The 18783-nt window shown below is 36.9% G+C and overlaps 1 protein-coding gene across 2 annotated transcripts in view; it reads left to right on the top strand.

Annotated features, from left to right (window-relative positions):
- The window catches only part of pald1a (phosphatase domain containing paladin 1a), a 65436-nt gene that overhangs the window by 3767 nt on the left and 42886 nt on the right, over positions 1–18783 (top strand). The window contains exons 1-4 of one of the 2 annotated variants that reach the window (XM_066692894.1): positions 6232–6517; positions 16770–16967; positions 17306–17408; positions 18069–18248. In XM_066692894.1, the coding sequence (XP_066548991.1) occupies positions 16783–16967; positions 17306–17408; positions 18069–18248 (468 nt within the window). In that variant the 5' untranslated portion in view covers positions 6232–6517; positions 16770–16782. Of the gene's footprint in view, positions 1–6231; positions 6518–16769; positions 16968–17305; positions 17409–18068; positions 18249–18783 lie in introns of those variants that run through there. The other variant, XM_066692895.1, reaches the window with a different exon arrangement.

The following is an 18783-nucleotide window of genomic DNA, read 5'->3' as shown; positions in this document are numbered from 1 at the left end:
TCGAATAAAACAGATTGTAAATGTATTCCTTGAGGTTAATTAGTCATACAAAATAAATTACTTACTTTTTTCATAGAGGAGCTGTTTTTAATTGCTTAGCTACAATTCCTTTTCCTTTCCTCTTATTTTTTTTAGCTGCATATTTCTGACACTTTGTTTTCTCACCATATTGTGTTAATATTTACATTCAGTACCACAAGATAATGGACTTTGTTACAGAGGTAAATGCTCAACATGATACTGTTCTTCTTTGCCCTTTTTTGCTTGCTGAACTAGATGGCACTGCATTCAAATAGCAGATTTCTTAATTATGTCACAAGTCTGTGACTTATTACCTGTTTTTCTTTCTATTCCTAACAGTTATTGTGGTTAAACTGAAGGTAGGCGTTTATAATGCAGACTGGTTTTGCTGCAAGATTTGAAAGGAAATAGACTAGAGAATTGCAGGCATGCTTCAATAAACCATCTCAATGGCAAACAATGAGTGCAGCAGCAGCATTTTCATAATGTTTGGGCTCATATTACTGCTTATGAATTATATATTATATTTGGTTGGTATAAAATTAAATAAAGGTTATATATACACACACACATACATTCTCAACTATGTTGAAAGGTTTAAAATGTGTTTTTGAAGTTTTTATTTTGGTATATATGTATATTTTCAAAGCAAAGAAAAGGGGGAGACCTATAATATAGAAGTTTGTACAGATTGTGTTTTGGATGATTCTTGATAGAAATGCAGAGATTCAAGGCATTAACATGAAGCAATAAGTGGCCTGCAATCCATGTTAATCACTGTCCAGTGATGCTAAAATTTGAAATGTCTGAAATCCTTATGTTCCTGCTAGAGAACAAACGGGGGCTAAAAAAATGTTATTATTAATTCCCATGGCAACTGTGCTGCCTTTTGAAGACCATAGAATTACCTAAAGAGCAGTTTTAATGTGCCTTTGTCTGGGTTCAGGCCACTAGAAATTACTTCTTGTACTGATGGATTATTGATTGAAAAAACAAGAAACCTTTTCGACCCTCTCAGGGATGTAGAATAATATTCATATAAACTTGTAAGCTGTGAATAAGCAGTGTTTATAGTAAATATGTCTGGTTTGTAGTCACAATGTATAGGACCATTTTAAATTGAGTTAAATACACCATGGAATAAAATGGTGAGCCTTCAAGATAATTTCCCCTTAAGTTTTCACTAGATGTCTTTCCTGGAATCCCTCTCTCTGTATTTATCAAACTAGATGAAGGCACTGTATGTGGAAGGTTTTGTTGCCTGGAAACCCCTGGGAACAAACCTGGTCTATTATGAGGAGACTAGAGTTTACCCAGAGGTTAATATTTTCTGACATGTTCTGAGAGATTTAATTTCAGACATGCTTTATGCATTTGGCCCATGACAGATGACACTGTATTAAATATGTTATATATAATACACATACAGAATGTCTACACCCCCTCACATTTTGTTGTGCCTCAGAGTTTCATGCATTTTACTGAGGATTATTTGTCCATTTATCTACTCCCTATACGCCACACTGCTCATGGTTGAGTCTTTGCTTTGAAATGCACTACCCAGCAGAGGGAATCTACAGGAACTGTTGAATGTATCCTGAAATCATGTTAATCACTACAATTTAACACAGGCGGAGGGCATTTCACTTGGTGTGTGATTTTGGCAATTAAGGTCATTGCTTACACCTGAGCTAATTTATGATTGCTATTAGAAGGGGAGTGAACTCTTATCCCTCCAAGCTATTTCAGTTTTTATTTTAAATACATTTTCTACAAATGTGTTGTGTTTGCCAAGAGATAGAAACAGCTTTTAAAGATGTGAAGCATTCTCTGATGTGATAAAATTGTTTTTTATACTCCCCCTTTTACACCCCCATCAAATTCTGAAATGGGGGGTAGGGGGATACTTGGTCTGAGTAGGAATACAAAATCTCAGAAAATGTTAACAATTATGACATATTCTGGAACCACATCGTCTACTGATCAAAACAAGACCATCCACGTTTTGGTAGAAGCAACACACACCCATAGAGAGCTCAACATGTCAAGATGGAAAACTCTGTTTACAGTGAACTAATACACAACACATTTTAATAGTTTTTGGTAACCTAAACTTTCTTTTTAACCTCTGGTAGTTTACCGCTTACCTTTGTACCATTTTAGGTTATTCACTGGACTCGGACTGCTTAAATTTAAATTAAAACAGGAAAAATGGGGGTGTTCTAAAACTTTTGACCAGTTGTGTGTGTGTGTGTGTGTAATATATATATATATATATATATATATATATATATATATATATATATATATATATATATATATATATATATATATATATATATATAGATACACATTGACATTATTCAACTTCAAATTTCTAATGTGTCTAATTTAATTGGTTATAGATTGTGAGTTTAAATGTGAAGTACTCCTACTGGGATTGGGTTAATTACATGGTTAACATTACAAGATTAGTTGTTTGGGCAGTAATTATGAAAGTTAGAAGCAATATTGTGTGGTAATGGCCAGAATAGTAGTAATGCCATGTGTGATGATAAAGCCTCACAAGTAGAATATGGGTCATATGTTGTGAACTTGATCAAAGCTTTAATACAAAACATAGGCACATACAATTTTAAAACGTCTTTCAGAAAATGTTAAGATGTCATATATTTTTTGTGGTTTTAATATAGCAGTTATTTTGAAACAATGCAACATGTTGTAAGAAGGATTACCATAACACTGAAATTACATCAAAGTATGACAATCCCTGATATGTGTCATATTGCAGGCTTTAAACATACATTTCAAATAACTTTTTTGGATGACATTGAGAGTGAGACATTGTGCAGGGGTTTCATTTTCAGTTTTATAAATGACGGAAAAAGGACATGGATCATTACCAGTTAGTACAAATATCATTTTTTTTTCCACCAGAATCTGCCAACATGTCTAAAGACAGTTTAAAGCAGCAGTAGTCAGTGTTGATGAAAATGAACCTTTCTACGCTTTCGTTCCATCTCTATTTACATTCCGATCCTCTCTCTGACCTTCAAGGCTGTGATACATTTTGTCTACAGTGAATGCATTATAAACAAAAGTGGCAGTGTTGTGACAGAGGAGAAAAAGTAGTAGGTTCTTCAGCTCAAGTCAGACCACAATATTGTTGGAACTGAGAGGTGAGACTCGTCCGTTACACTTCTGTTTTTATTATGCTCATTTAATGTTATGCTTATCTACTGGATGCTTGTGTGATCAAGGTTGTCTGTATTACAAATAATTTGCTCCAACTTTCATAATGAAGAACTCAAGGGTTGTGGCTGTCCAGTAGTGCAATAAACTATATCCTCTCCTGTGTTCCAAAATAAAAACTATCCTCATGCAAATACATGGCTTACAATAGAGTTTAAAGTGTTAAAAAGAAAACCCTAATGATCCCCACCATATCCCCAGAAAATCAAAATACTTCCCAGTAAAGCTGTGAGTGTCTGTCACAAAGCTGCTTTCGCTGCGTTATTAAAGCATCTTCAACATCTGGTTATCATTGGCTGCTTTCACACACACTGGGGGTATAGTTGTGTGATTCATACTGACAAGAATGATATCAAATGCATGCCTAAGATATGCAGGAAGGAAGGAACAGGTGTGGCAACATCATGTAAACACCAGCTATCAGTTGCCCAAGTTAGGAAATACTGGATGAAGATAAATCAGCCACTTTTGCACACCAGAGGAAGTGCATTCTGATGACAAATACGGAATTTATTTGCAGTAAATAGCTTTCAATATAAAACAACGATTTAAGCACTGTGATAATACTTACTATTGAACTAGAACCTGATCAAAATGCTTTTATTCTCTAATAACATGCTATTGCTTTTGGACTATATTTTCATGTTTGCTATTGACAATTATGGATATTCTCAGACATGTAGACAGAACAGCTTTTATCTGTTGTATTAACTTGCAAAACCGTGAATACCTGCACTAAATACCAGTGGTTCTTTAAACAAATGTTCTTCAAACCAAAAATGTACAGAATGTTTGACTTTGCGTTTCTTGTACTTCTAGTACTTTTTAAAACCTCTTGGCAGCGTGATGGAGCCTTTTCATACAAGGTTTTCTCTTTTCAAGTTTTACAAGTCCCTTAATTCGGTCTTAAAATTGATTGCTGACTCATTCATCTATTTATCTCCAGCTTTCCTTTCATAAAAAGCTTTTTAAAAAGTTATTAGTGCAGTGGTTTTAGGATCCAGCGTAAAATAATCTGTTCATAATAACAGATGATGTTTAGGATTTTAATCACCCCTTGCAAGCTTAGAAAGTTCAGGAAGGGAACTGCAATTTGGTGCCTGCACTTTGGTTTATAATTCAACTGAGTAAAATGTAATTAACAGATTATCTCCCAGGGAGTACAGTGACCTCTCTGTAGATGCCGTGTCAGTGTTTCATGGGAGTGACATCACCCCCATTGGGTTAGGTCAGGGAATGGTAATTATTTCGATATTAATGACTTTTGCTATCTTGTAATGCTAGATGGCAGAATGAATACATTACAATTGCATCTGAAGTGTAGTTTCTAGTTCAAGTTGTTCCAGTAGGTAGAATAAGGTCAGGAATATGAACTGGCAAGGAATATTTACATTACTTTTTTTCATTACTAAAAGAAATTATAATTTCCTGTTTTCAGATAATTCTTTTCAGATGTCATTTTAATATCACTGTACAGATGTATCTAAAACACGCTTTCACTGGAAAACCAAAGCTGACTGTGTTCTGGGTAGTCGATCTATAAAAGATCATAAAGTCTTGTCATATGACTCTGGTGGTATCAGATATTAACAAAAAGTCTCAAAACATAGGTCTCATGATTTGAGCTGTCTGTTGCGAACCTCTATGGGCTAATTAGTTCAGCCAAAGACAGAGGTACAAAATTAGACCTGTAGTCATAAATGAAGTACAAATAACTAGGCAATCTGCTTTCTCTTGGGGTAAACTGATATAATTTGGGTTTGAGAAACTAGATTAGCACATGTTCTTGCAACACAGATCCATTTATTAAGAAACATTGTTTGTTTAGGCCTGGGTGGTATAAACCTGAAATGCAGATTTACAAAAAAAAAAAATGACACTCATCTTGAAATAAGGTATAAACTGAAGTGCAAAAATGGCAAATGTTCGTTATCTTTTGAGCATGCATTGTTATTATGATGTAGTGTTTTCCAATAAAGCTATAGTTTGAAAATTGTTCATAAAATTGATTTATTTGCAGTGGAGGCTATAGATGACGGGGAATATTAATACGTTCAAGTGCATACATTTAAATGGAATATATTTTGATACCTTACTTCTCTGGTTCAGTTTAATCATTTTATAATATAAAGCTCTGACACATCTGCACAACTCTGTGCGTCCGTCACGCGTCTTCTCTGATTGGTCTTCTGCATGTTACCCTTTGCATATACTGAGCAAAGCGTTGTAGAAGTACTTTAGAGACCATCTATAAACACTCACTCGCTCATGTGGCAAACAAGGTTCATCGGTGCAGTGTGAGTAGTAAGGTGCCTGTCATTTTCCCTCTTCGTTATTCACATAATTGGTCCAGATTGCTCCCTTTCAAGATGGGAAGGGAAGGGAATTTCTCTGAGGCTGCTATCTGTCAGATGTCACTCTGCTGATTCACATCTGGTGCTTCTATTGCTTCCAGTCTGGAGAATGAGGTTTCTCTCGCAGCTGTTGAGTGACACAAGGCAAATTTCAGCCTGGAGCACATACCCCTTCTTCAAAGTCACGACCTTGGAGTTTAGAAGCTTTAAAACTCCTAAGGATGTGAACAATGAAAATAAATTGCCTGTAACTTGTGCAATTGAAACAACATATGGGGATGTAAACCAGTGCATCAGAGTTCTTTTTTTTACTTCTCAAGTGTTCGGGTCACAAAAACAAAGCTACAAAATCTATACGTTTAAGCTTAAAGATGCATCTGATTTGGATGATGCAATTAAATAAAATAGTTGCATTGGAATTAGCTCAATTACTGCTCATGTGTCCATTTATCTATCCTGATACAAACAATCTAAAAGCCTGTTCAGGTTCTGCTCCTGCCTTGGTTTGGTGGGTAGGCCGTTGCCAGGAGGCTGTGCTTGTGATTGGACATTGGCAAGCTGATGAGTAAAGCTTAAAGAGTCCGCCCCCACATCCTCTTGCACACACCGAGCCACTGCTGAGATGTTAGGAGCTGCTTCACTCAGCAGAGCTTCTCATTCAGCTGAAAGGCACAATAATTGACTCACCCTCTTTATAAGGAACTGCTAATGAACCCAGACTGCTTTGGTGCGGTGGAATTACAGCGTGGGGGATACTGAGCAAGTTGCAAGGAAGATGGATGCTTGACTGAGATTTGGACTGTACAACTGATTTGTTTTTTGTTTTTTCTTTTCTCCTCCTTTGAACACTTAAAACCAACTGGATGGTATCCGGGAAAACAGAAATCCAGGTATTGTAACTGCTTCTACATTTCATTGTTTTTCCTTGGGTTTTATCACTTAGTGCCCAGTAGTAGCTTGACATAAAGAAGACTGACATTGTAGAGCAAGACAAGATACATTTAGAATTATTTAAAGGTATATTCAATTATTTCTACTATGTTTTTTAATACATGTACTGTATCAAAACAGTCTGATGTAAAAAAAAAAGGAAAACTGTCTGTATACAGCAACTCTGATGCCAAACTTAGGGATGGACAATCACATGGTTTTGTGTGTTCAGTGTTTGAGATTGAAATAAAACAACAACATGCATTTGAATCGGATATTTCTACCAGTTATTGACAGTTATTTAGTTTACACTGTGTGTGTTACAGGCTGTTATTCAGGCCTTTTGTTTTTTTTTTTCAGTTGAACAATCATTGACCCTGGAAACAAGTGCTGGGTGTTTGTTGTTGTATAGCAAAATTAGACTGAACTGCGGTTACAGGCATCATTTTAAGACACTCACACAGAACAAGGTCCCACTTATATTCTGTGAAGGTATTTTAAGGGATGATTTTTGAAAGCAGCTTTGAAATATCATGAAGCTTAATTTGAGTTATCATTGTCAGAGATGAGTCATACATTTAAATCCTCTTTCAACATCTCTCTCATGGTGTCCAGAAGCACCCATTCATATTATTTAACAGGTGTTGAATGTGTTTGAAAGCCCAAAGAGGAACTCTGTCTGGAGATGTTTTGGACTGCTGCTGAATTTTCCAATTGAAACTAAAGCACTAAGCTTACCCATGCACATGTAGAGAAGACTTGGATGAATATTGTGTGATCTAGGCCTATTGTGTGAATGGCTGAATAATACTGATCTGATGTGCCCTGAAAAGCAGAGACAGGCCTAAGTCTTAGTTATTTGCTCTGGCTTCACCACTGATTCGCTCAAGCTGGATGTCTTGGGGAAGATCTCAAAACTGAAGAACTGTCTGTAATGTAAACAGAAGTGGAGATAAGTCAGATTTTTTTTGTAACAAGTCCATCAGTGGCTTGTTCTCATTTAAAAATAACACATGCTCACTTTTATTTTGTATGTATTAATATAAAGCATGTATCTGGATCCTTTATTTTTACCAGTTGTTTTCAAATGGTTTTCAGACAAGACGGCCTTTTCTGGGCATCCCGAATTAAGAATTATCGATCCAGGAACCCAGTCTGGGTTGTATGGCACGAGTAGACTGAACTGTGGCTACAAGCATCATTGAAATAAACCCAGGCAGACACATTGATTCTTCCCATTAAAGTCTTGGGGAAGATAAGAGAAATCAGGATGTGTAGGTTTTCCTCTCCCTGGGTTTGTCCTTTCCAACCTGGCTTTTCCTGCTGGTCCCTATGGGCACAGGATGGCAGGGCCCTGAATGAGAGATGCCCCAGACATGTTCCCATATTTGACAGATCGTTCACTGTTGACAAATGTTTACTCATGGGGGATATGGTATACATAGTTTCTGAACCTAGAGATTTGATGTCATTGTACAGATTTAGAATATCATAATTTCCCTGCTTTATGCGTCATAAAGACGATACAATTGTGGGAACACTGGCAGACAGGCAATTGCTTTTCTGGAAAAAGAACTTGCTTTGACAAGGAAAAACTTGCGAAAGCTTTTTGTTCAGAGACGGGCATGAAACATTGTAGAATACCCTTTCTGCTTACGGGTGCAGTTTGGGAATGCATTGTGGCTAGACATAGGGCTTTTTCAAATAAAACCACATTACACAGGGCTTTAAATCATAGGGGATAATATCAGTTTCCCAAAATAAAAATAAATACAGACATGATTTTAAAAATAGATTTACAGTCTAGATTTAACAGTACTTTTCACTGCCCTTGATTAGAGGTTGTTAATGAACATTTAGTCAGAAACATTTTCTTATTTATTTGTGCAACAGTCTGTCTAACTTGTGAAACGGTAAATATGTAAAGTGTTCATACAAGGTTAAACTCTTGTAGAGTTTGGACTAGGAAATAACAGGCAAAATAGAATTTGGTGCTACTAAATGTATTTTTTTGTACCTAGAGAAATCAGATATTTACTATACTTTCTCTTTATGAAAACATGTATGGTCTTTGGAATTGAGGTACAAAGAAAGCATTCCAAAAAAGAAAAATATGAAGATGAATTAATTTATACATTGGCTGATCACATTCATTGTCACTTGATTTGATAAATGTTTTTGTATCACTGTTTAGGGAAGACATTTTTTATTTCCTATTGAATCTTCATTATGAAGTGGTGTGGGTGCTGTGAATATGTATGATATATAGGTAGTGGATTTGGTTTGTTTAATTAAAATAACTTACATTAATTGCAAGTTTTGTGAAGTGATGCTTTTAGGAAGCATGGCAAGCTTTAATTAGCAGAACACTAATCATCCTAAATGTTAATGTTCAGACTGGAAACCAAATGATCGGTAAACAAGAAAAAAATAAAGCTCCTGGAATACAAACAAAACAAATGAACATTTAGTTGCAACAAGTGCAGCAAGAGCTGTCATTTCCTGGGAGCTCTGATCTTCCTGCTGTCTTCATGTCTTCATGATTGACTGCCCTTCCTGAAAAAGAGTAAAACAAATGACAGGAAGACTGGCTTCTGCCGAGTAACCATGCGAATGTGGAGTGGGTCTAGTCTGATAGCACTAGGCAACCATTAATAGAGCCAATGCCATTTAACAGATAAACAGCAGGATTTGTAAATGTAGCACTGAAACTAGGGAATAGTTCATATTGACACTTTATTCTGTAGAGAAATTAATTATGTGAATATGCAATGGATTTATTTACCAACATATTGTTTAAAAAAGCTACGTTATCAAAACTGAGAAACAAAATAATGTACATCTCTCTGACGTCTATTCGGTTGTTTTTGTTTACTTTGAATTAATTAGGACATAGGCTTGCTTTTGCAATTATAGTGTCAAATGTCCTCAGTGCTATATCTGCATGTTTTGGTTTAATTGCAGCACTGCGAAGGAAGATTTAGGGTATGCTTTTCATGTGGTTTGAACAGGAAGAGTGGGGCACGCATGAGAGATTGTTGTTTTACAAGCCTGGCGGTAACAGAATTGAAATGAATAATATAAACTGGACTGAGTCACATTTTCAGATTATATTTGTATCAGTAGTTATGAATGGACCCATGCAGTGTCTGTCAGGTTGTGGTTTATGAGATTTTCATACAGCAGTTTGGAAAATCCAAATGTTTTACAGGAAAATCAGAAAACAGTATGGAAAATTGTGTTTCCGTGAAAAGGTGAACAAGCATGCACAATTTTCAAAATGCCTAATTGCTTTGGCGGTAGTCTGGATAGTGATGTAGTGAACGAGACAGTTAAAGAGGAAGTGTTGGTCGTATGGCACTGAACTCCTCAGTCTTTATTGAATACGCTTGTAATTGTCCTTGCTTTTGCTGCCACTCTTTGTCACTGCTGTCCAGGGGACCGTGAGACTGAGAGGATGTGGGCGAATCGGTAAACAAACAGAACACCATCTTGGCACCAGCAATAAAGTTTCCACTGGTTGATCTGCTACCCAGTCTGCTGAACCCAAAGATTACATGCTTTGCTAGATCTGTAACTGGATTACATCTTTGCATAAAGCTATCCTTTGTCCTCTGTGCTCACCCACACATCTTAAAATCTGTCATCTAGGAGATGTTCCTCCTCTAACTTTTATGATGCTTTAAACTAAGAGAAAATTAAAGCCTTTATTTGATCAATAGGTCCTTGGTTTGCAGAGTACTTAATTTGTATATATATATATGTATATATGTATGTGTGTGTGTATATGTATATATATATATATATATATATATATACATTTTTTTTAGAACATGTGCTCTATATTATCGAATAATTATGATATGACTCGGTTTAAATAAAATGTAGACCTAACCTTTCAATTCTGTCATTTTAATAAGGACATAATATGACTGTGTTAGTACATGGTTGATATTGATTGGTCTTTCATTAAGAAATAGCCAGAACAAGTGAGTTTCTGCAGTGTTGATGAGAGAGATTTGTATTCATGCAGCGGAGTGGTTTAATGGGGGGGAAAAAAGGCTAATCTGGATGTGAAGAGGAAATACTGTGCAGTCTTCAGTTTACTATGAAGTAATTTCCGTGGGATTTTTGGCTGTCTTGCACCTTCACAGGATCTGGTGTGGCAACACATTTCCCTGGTCCTCTGACCTTGATGAGTGCAGATGTGGTCCCTATGGGCAGGGTGCCTTCACTGCTGGGCTATGCTGCTTATTGTCTGACAATCCACTTCCTGTCAAGGTGTGCAAGCACTTCCTGTGCTGTAGAGGCACCATTTGTGACTTAACGGCCTGGAGAAACTGTATCCTGTGATAAGAGACTTTTTTTTTTTTTGTATGCCTCTAACTGCAGATTGTGCTTAGTTATAACAAATATCTGTATCCCTTGGAATTTAGGTAGTTTAGATGATTATTTGTTCTACTGGAATCATTTTCTGAAAATCTGTGTAGATTATGTAGTTTTACATTGAAGCTTTTGCACCTGGATATCCTAGAATTTCATTATTTTAAAAAATGATGGCAGTTTACATTTGGTGGTTGTGAATCAACTACTGGTGTGTAGCTCACTACAATGAGACATTGTGTAGCTCTTACAATGTACTTAGTCACATATTGCTCAGAAAATCGCTGTAGAGTCAGTGCCAGATCTGTTCTTGGAGTTGCCATGCCATGCAGCAGAAGGCCTGATAGATACGGTGTTCTTGAGAAGCCATTACACAAGTTGTGCAGTCTCTAATATGGCCATCACAAACTCCACAGATGGCATTGTCATCTTACTGCAGTGATGACTGACAGTGTTGCATCTCATAATGTACTGATGAGCTACCAATGATTTCCTGGCTGCTTCCGCATGACAGATTTTACACTGGCAGCTATCTGTCCCTGTTTGGGCTTCCATTGAGATGCAGGCTTCAGTACCTAACCAGCACATGTACCAATGTCATGATCCCTTTACAGGTGGTCAGATACACCCTGATTTTACTGATCACTTGAACATGGCTGTGTGGGTTTGTAATTAAGGACAAGGTATGCTTCAAGCACTTGCCGCGCATTGAATGTAGCCAGGACTCTTCAAAACGGTTTGATAGGCAGTGTTGCCTGCAGCTTTGCAGAAGGTACATATCTGGAGCAGTCCTTGCACTTTGACAGCCTTTTGTAGTATAATGCGTATTACTGTCATATCTGTGAATATAGTCTTTGCATTGATTTTTGATGGCTATAGTGTCCGATGTTACTTCTGATGCTACGAAGAAGCTATCCTGTGAAAAAACACTTCAGTTTCATAGCCAGTCATGATTATTGCTTTAAATAACCATTCAGTCTTATGGCTATGAAGGTCACACATACTTTAAAAAGCTTATGAAAAATATGTATTTTGTGCTTCATTTAAATTACATTACCTGCTAATCAAATCAGTAAGGGCAATATCAAAAGCACTCATATTAGAAATTGCAAAACTGAGAACCTAAATGTAACGCACTTTGCTTTCTAGAATAGTTGACCATTATTTGTTCTTCGGTCTGTTTCTTGAAGGGAAGACTGCAGCAATTTAAAGCCTCAAAGAAATACATTTTGTCATACAGGGCTATTATCAAATATCAAATGGCATATACATAATGATGTGATTTTCATCATGTAGGCCTATATGTTGTAAAAATTAATATTAGACTTGTATTTCTAAATGATAGATTCACCTAGAGCTTTGAAAAACACATCACTTAGAATAAGGAGCATTTTGCATCCTTCCTGTTACTAGTACAGTCACAGACAGATGCATCCTGCAGCTGCAAGCTTCTTCCTGTCTGCATTTAGATCCTTTTGTTTGAAAGCTTGTACAGCAAAGTTAGCACACTACTGGAATTTAAATGGGCACTCTGTGAAAGGAGTCTGCTGGCTGGTATGTAGATCTGACACTATTCCAAGTACTAATTATTTGACCAGCAGTAGAAAATGACAAAAATAAACATTTATATTGCGTTCATTGACAATTTAGAAGCAACCATTTTTTTATACTTTAGAGCAACTGAAAACACGTTAGTAGGTCAGGCATTGAACCGGTATAGCATTGTGAAATGAAATGAATGGAAAGGATCATGAAAAGTTTATATTTTGACAGTCTATAAAAAATACTTAAAAATACAGACAGATGCTCATAGTGTCATTATATGTATGTATACACATATATGCACATGTGTATAACTATAGGATAATGTCACGAGTTATTTATTATTTTAGAAAAGCAACATTGTTCACATCTCTGGTCCATAATTACCGCCACATTATTATGGGTCGATGGATTCTTCCTTTTTCCTTGTATGTTCTTGTCATGCATTGGTAAACTTTTTCTCATAATTTGAATGAAACAAACAATCAACCTTTTTAATGGCCATTCAGTTTCAAAAGGGAAGAATGCCACAGTGTTCTGCCCTGGGCATTTCTCATGCCCATATGAGTTTTAAAAGCACATTATGAGCTCAGTGCTCCTGGCATCGGCAGCGGAATAAACAGCATTTTTGATGACCCTACTTGATCGAGTGTCAGGAGGATGTTTATGAGCAGAGCAATTTCCACAGTGGCCGGAGATCAGACTTATCTGCTGTAAGTGTGTGTGAGACAATTGTGTTTCAGCATGACTAATATTCGAACGCCGACTGAGAAACTGAAAATGTACACTTGTATAATGTCTTTTTGAATATACAATTTTAATCCTATGTTAAGGTATAAATAATGAGATTACTGAGTTGTTGTGGATTTAATTGTTTGTAGCTGTTACACTTTCATGTACATCATTGCAAGGCTGAATAACTCTGCCTTTTCTCCTGGTATCAAACTGAGTATGCATACTAAAAATACTGCACTTGATTGGGGGAATTTTTTGAAAAGCTTGTGTGTAACACAGATTTGATCCGAACGAGGTGTTTATGCATTCAATGTAATTTTTTTTGGTTGCTAATTTAATATTCAGGTTTGGATCAGTAGAAAATAAGATTGTCCAAGTGATTAATATTATCATTTTGGCACTTCCATTTTTGTCTGCAAGCAAATATATTAAAAGGAATTGTAGTTCTGCAGACTCAATTTGAGTTTGTTCAACATAGTTTTCAGATAATGTAAGAATTTAGTGTCCACTCACTCTTCTGACCCATAAATGCAGCGTAGTAATGTTTTTTTGTTGAGGCTTCATTTTGGACACAAATTACTGTTATAATCATATACTTTTACCAATGGCTAAAGCAGGATTACTTTTATCGTATTTAATTAAGCTTATTTATTTATTTATTTATCTATCATTGAAAATCATCAATAAACTGTCTGTTTTGAGCTGGGGTGGTCACTGTTTGGGCTGGATTTAATTACAGTTGTGGTTACTAGCTCATGTGGAGACATGATTGATCTATAGCGAAGCTCCTTATTATATGTCCTAGAGCCCTAAAATTTCACTAGTGGCCTGCAATTGCCCCTGCATAACCTGTACACTTCTGGTATCTTGCATACTGACTATGTATATAACTTTTTTATTGTTTGTTTGTTTATTTTGGGATGGTTACTGTGACTGGCTGTTTTAGAAGAGGATATTTCTGATTTTGTAAATCTTTTGATAGAAAACAGCAGTTACATTCAACCTTTTCAATCTTTAATTAAAATATTATATTATTATAACAGCTCAGCATACAGTTGAAAGAATATTGTTTTATTTGGGCATAGACTAGAGGCTGACAAAATACAATACCTTAGTGCCAAATGTATGTGGTTGCAACTAACATGTCTCAATTGAAATGTAACGTCCACCGAGAACAATGGGAAGAGCAACTGGACATAGCAAAAACAAGGTCCCAAAAAATATCCTGAGGTTGACGGTGTTGTCTTTATTTAAAGTGTCCCTGTGAAATTCTCAATCGGCATTCCTACCATCTGGCTGCCATATGCACTTTATTGCTCTTGGCCTTCTCTTCGCAGAAGTTGAAATGTGCAGAGAGAGAGGGAGAGTGTCAAAGTGTTGAACTGAGGGTATTTGGAGGGCTTTTAATTAAGAAAACAGCCTTATCAGATTCCTTCTCATAAACGCATATGGGTAATTCTACATTAGTAGCATAAGCTCATTTCTGAGGATGTAGAAAAACTCCTCGGGAAAATATTGGTACTTAGGGGATGTGATGCAAAGGTCCCATTCAGCTGGGATATGGCTGAACACAGGCAGCACATAGGAGGGGAGGAAGGCGCACACAGCTCAGCTCGGCTCTCGTTCTGTGAGCGGTTTAGCTTTTAATGCAGAAAACAGAACCGTGACCTGAGTCAGTGAACAGCGTTTTAACTACAGGATTCTTTTAATTATTTTAGTTTCTACCATTTTAAATACAATTCAGTTTTAAAAGTTAATATTGTATTGCTAGACACCCATGATGTGGTCTGCTGGGCAAGGCTTTATGATGATCAATCCCTAGTGTGAACATGTTAAAGTTGGACAATCATTGTGTTTCCTCACAGTAGTTTTTCATTTTCATAGTAGTCATTTGGTTATAAAAGTGTTTACATAGGTCTGCAATACATCTTGCACTGTTTTGCATCTCACGTGTAGCCTGACGGTTTTATGGTGACCTCATAAAACTTAGTCGACACTGTATTAACTCACTCACTGTATTGAGGATCACCTCTGAGAACAAAAATAGACTGTCAGTTACTGGATACCACCTGCACCACTTTATAAACACTCTACCATTTATTAATAGTCAAATGTATTGGCTCTGTTCAGGGGCCAGATGGCTTCAATTACAAATCTAGTACTGCGAAACTGGCAATAGAACCTGTAGCTGTTCTGGAGATCAATACCTTTTGGATTATGCTTGTTTTAGTAATGGACTTGAGGTCTAGGGAGCACAGAATGCAGGAAAAATGCTGTGTCATCTAGAAGAGATTATGATAGAAGAGCAATTTCAGGTTTTATATAATTACATGAAGGGTTGAAGATGTGGCAAGGTATATGTGAAAAAGCATGTCTAACTTTGAGCTTTTCTCTATTACAATTTCGCTAAGGTAATTGGGTGACCCCAAGGGTGTTGGCTTCTCTAGTCATTTGGTACGGTATGTTATCTTCTGTATAGGCCTACCTATCCACTTGGGAAGGTCCTCAGTCCAGCATAACCCCCACTGTCATGGCAGGAGGGTGGGCCCACAAATGACTTCGAGAATGAATCGGGAAAAGAAATCTCAGAATAAATATTTTGATTGCTTCCACAGCGTGGGGTGGTTTTGTTAGAAGTCTAAGATTCCGGCGTTGGTTGCCAAAACAAAAGCAGGACACTTCGGTCTTTGTGCTCGACTGTATGTTGTTTTCTATTTTCCCGCCCCTTAATCGCTCCTCCCATGTGGATTCACAGTGGATTCCTGGTTCTTATCCTCAGATATCCATAAACCTTTTGATCTGCCACCTGTTGACATTGTTTCTACACATTTTTTGGACACCGTCCGACTGAAAAAGACATTCACTTTGAGTGTTCGGATCAGACTGTTTATCTACAGAGTCTGGAATAAACTCTGGTTTACTCTGGGGAGTGGAGCAGTATACAGAAACACTTGGACTGGGTTGAGGGACACTGAAGTGGACATATTTTAATTTAAGTGCCTGTCACTGTATAAATAACTTGTTTTTGTAGTTTTGTATTCATTAAATCACAGTTTACGCCTAACATGTGGACATTTAATCCTCCATAGAGACAAAGCATAAGCAGGAAACTTTTATAATGACACATTCCCGATTTGGTGAAGCAATACATGTGAGAATGGTCTATTCATGTTAGAAAATTAGTGATTTTTAAGCTTGTCTGTTTTTGACACGGTTATGTGAATTATTGGTGTGAGCTTCCTGTATCCAGTGCCGGCTCTGCTAAAGTAAATTATGTTCCGTACATATCATCTCATATGAGATCCTTATCGGCGCTGACATTTACTCTTTCCAGAATGTCTCTGTTAACTGACATTCCTTTCGTGTTATTTCTCTTTCCTGACAAAATGACAGTTAGCAGCCACTACAAGATCAGAGTCTCACAGCTAACTCCAGTAATATTTCTTGTTGTGAAAACATTAATACATTATGTAAGTGTGCATCTTCTTGCCCTCCACCCCCCCCCCCCCCCGCTGTATACCTTAAATGAATGTACTACAATGTCCTTCACAGCTGCTTGTGGATTATGGGTACAACTGCCAGTGCAGCTCAACAGACAGTTTCAGCAGCACCTCCATATGAAAGTGTTCATGGCAACGGGATGGCTGACAACAGGCGATCACTGAGCATTAACTCTTTTCAGACGGTCAATATTCACAACAACAAAGCAAAATCTATCATTACCAATAAGGTGGCACCTGTCGTCATTACGTAAGTATAAATTCTATTTGAACAATTTCACAAACAAATGGAGACTGACACTTAATTCGTGTTTTCTTATTGTTAACTGAAATGATGCTCTGTTTAAAACACATACTTTTGTTTTATCTGTTTCTATTTGAAATATTTAATTCAGTATAATCCTGTTGTTTTGGGGTATAAGAATTTCTAATTTGTTGAATTTGAGTCTAAACGCGTACAAAGATTGATCACACTTGGCTGTTTGATTGCATCATGATTTAGGCATATGTTCAGCTGTTTTTAATTTTGTTTTCAGATTTGACATCCTTACAGATACATTTTTATCTTATTTATTTAATTTGTTTTAGGTATAATTGTAGACAAGAGTTCCAGATTCACGATGATCTTCTCAGAGCAAATTACACTGTGGGCCGAATCTCGGACACAATGCCTGAACACTACCTAGTACAGGTGAGGAAATGGTACAATCAGCTTGACAGACATTCACTCATGCATAACGACTTCGGAAATAGCTTGGGTTGAAATAAAGATGGCAACACAAACATAACATTTAATGCAGGTGCTGTTTAGATCAGATTTGTGTCTGTGACAGAACAAACTGTACTACTATTATGCATTCTAGTCAATCAGTTATTTCTTTTTGTTTATTTACAGCTATTCCCAGGCCATGTTTTTATGACTGGATACAAGGAAACAACCCCCTTGCATTGCTCTTCATTAGGAGCATGCACACATACTTTTCCCTATCCAAATATTGAGCATTAAAGAATAAACCACCAGGATGTACAAGGCGGCAGTTGGTCTATGGGTGGCTGGCATGTGCAGGATTTACTGATGTGTTTACAACTCCAATAGTGTGTAGTCCCTGAGGGCTGGGGTGAGAGAGCAGGAAGCAAAGTTTGTATAAAAACTGAACTCCTAAGGGTATCTGAGAGTTTGTTTGCAGTTTTTTTCCAACTCTTTTGAATCACTACAGCATTTGTGGACATGTGCGCTGTACATTGATGAGATGAGAAGCGATGATTGATGCATCATATTTCACAGATAGCATTGGAACATTGTTAGCTAATCTTAAGTAACCCTTGATTTGATTTTTGTTCCCCCCACCAGGGTGAATACTTCATGGTGCAGGATGTGTACAGCAAAGCAGATGTCTTAAACACTACAGGAAGTTATGGAGCTCCTAACTTCCGACAGGCAAAGGGCAGCTACCCTCTGTTTGGGATGGGCCAACCCAGCCTTAATGGCTTCAAACAGGTCCTACAGAGGCTGCAGACTCAAGGTTATGAGGTCAGTCAACCCACATGATGTGTTTTGATTATTTTCAGTGTTTTATTAAATAGAAATTGCAGCATTTAGGCCTGATTCCATTTAAGGTTCTGTTTAAGTCCATGTATCATTATTATAGAGTCTTTAGCCTTTTAATGTTTATGTAAAAATAATTATTTTCAGGCCTTAATAAAAAATTCATCCCAGTCCCCAGTAGCAACTTCCAAACGTGTCACTTTGCAATGGCTTATTGAAAGCTGCAATCAAGTGGTGGGCTGGGAATGTGAAATTGGTGTGTGCATAGAACATCTGATTTAGTTTGGGATATCTGATGTAGTCTCAGCCCTGCTGGTTGGTTTCTTTCTTTCATTCTTTTTTTCTAACTTCTAATTGGATTCTTCTGCAGGATAGATCCTCACTAAGATCAGCATTACTGTAACACTAGGTCTCTCTACCCCGCTAGAAAGTAACATTTCCAAGACTCTTATCTAGGTTTTCTCATTGAAATGTATGGACTCTTTTATTTACTTCATCATACTTTTTTGTTATTGAACAG

The sequence above is a fragment of the Amia ocellicauda genome, chromosome 20, assembly GCF_036373705.1.
Source record: "Amia ocellicauda isolate fAmiCal2 chromosome 20, fAmiCal2.hap1, whole genome shotgun sequence".
NCBI lineage: Eukaryota > Metazoa > Chordata > Actinopteri > Amiiformes > Amiidae > Amia > Amia ocellicauda.
The sequence above is the reverse complement of the archived record's forward strand: the minus strand, read 5'-3'. Positions and strand labels throughout refer to the sequence as shown.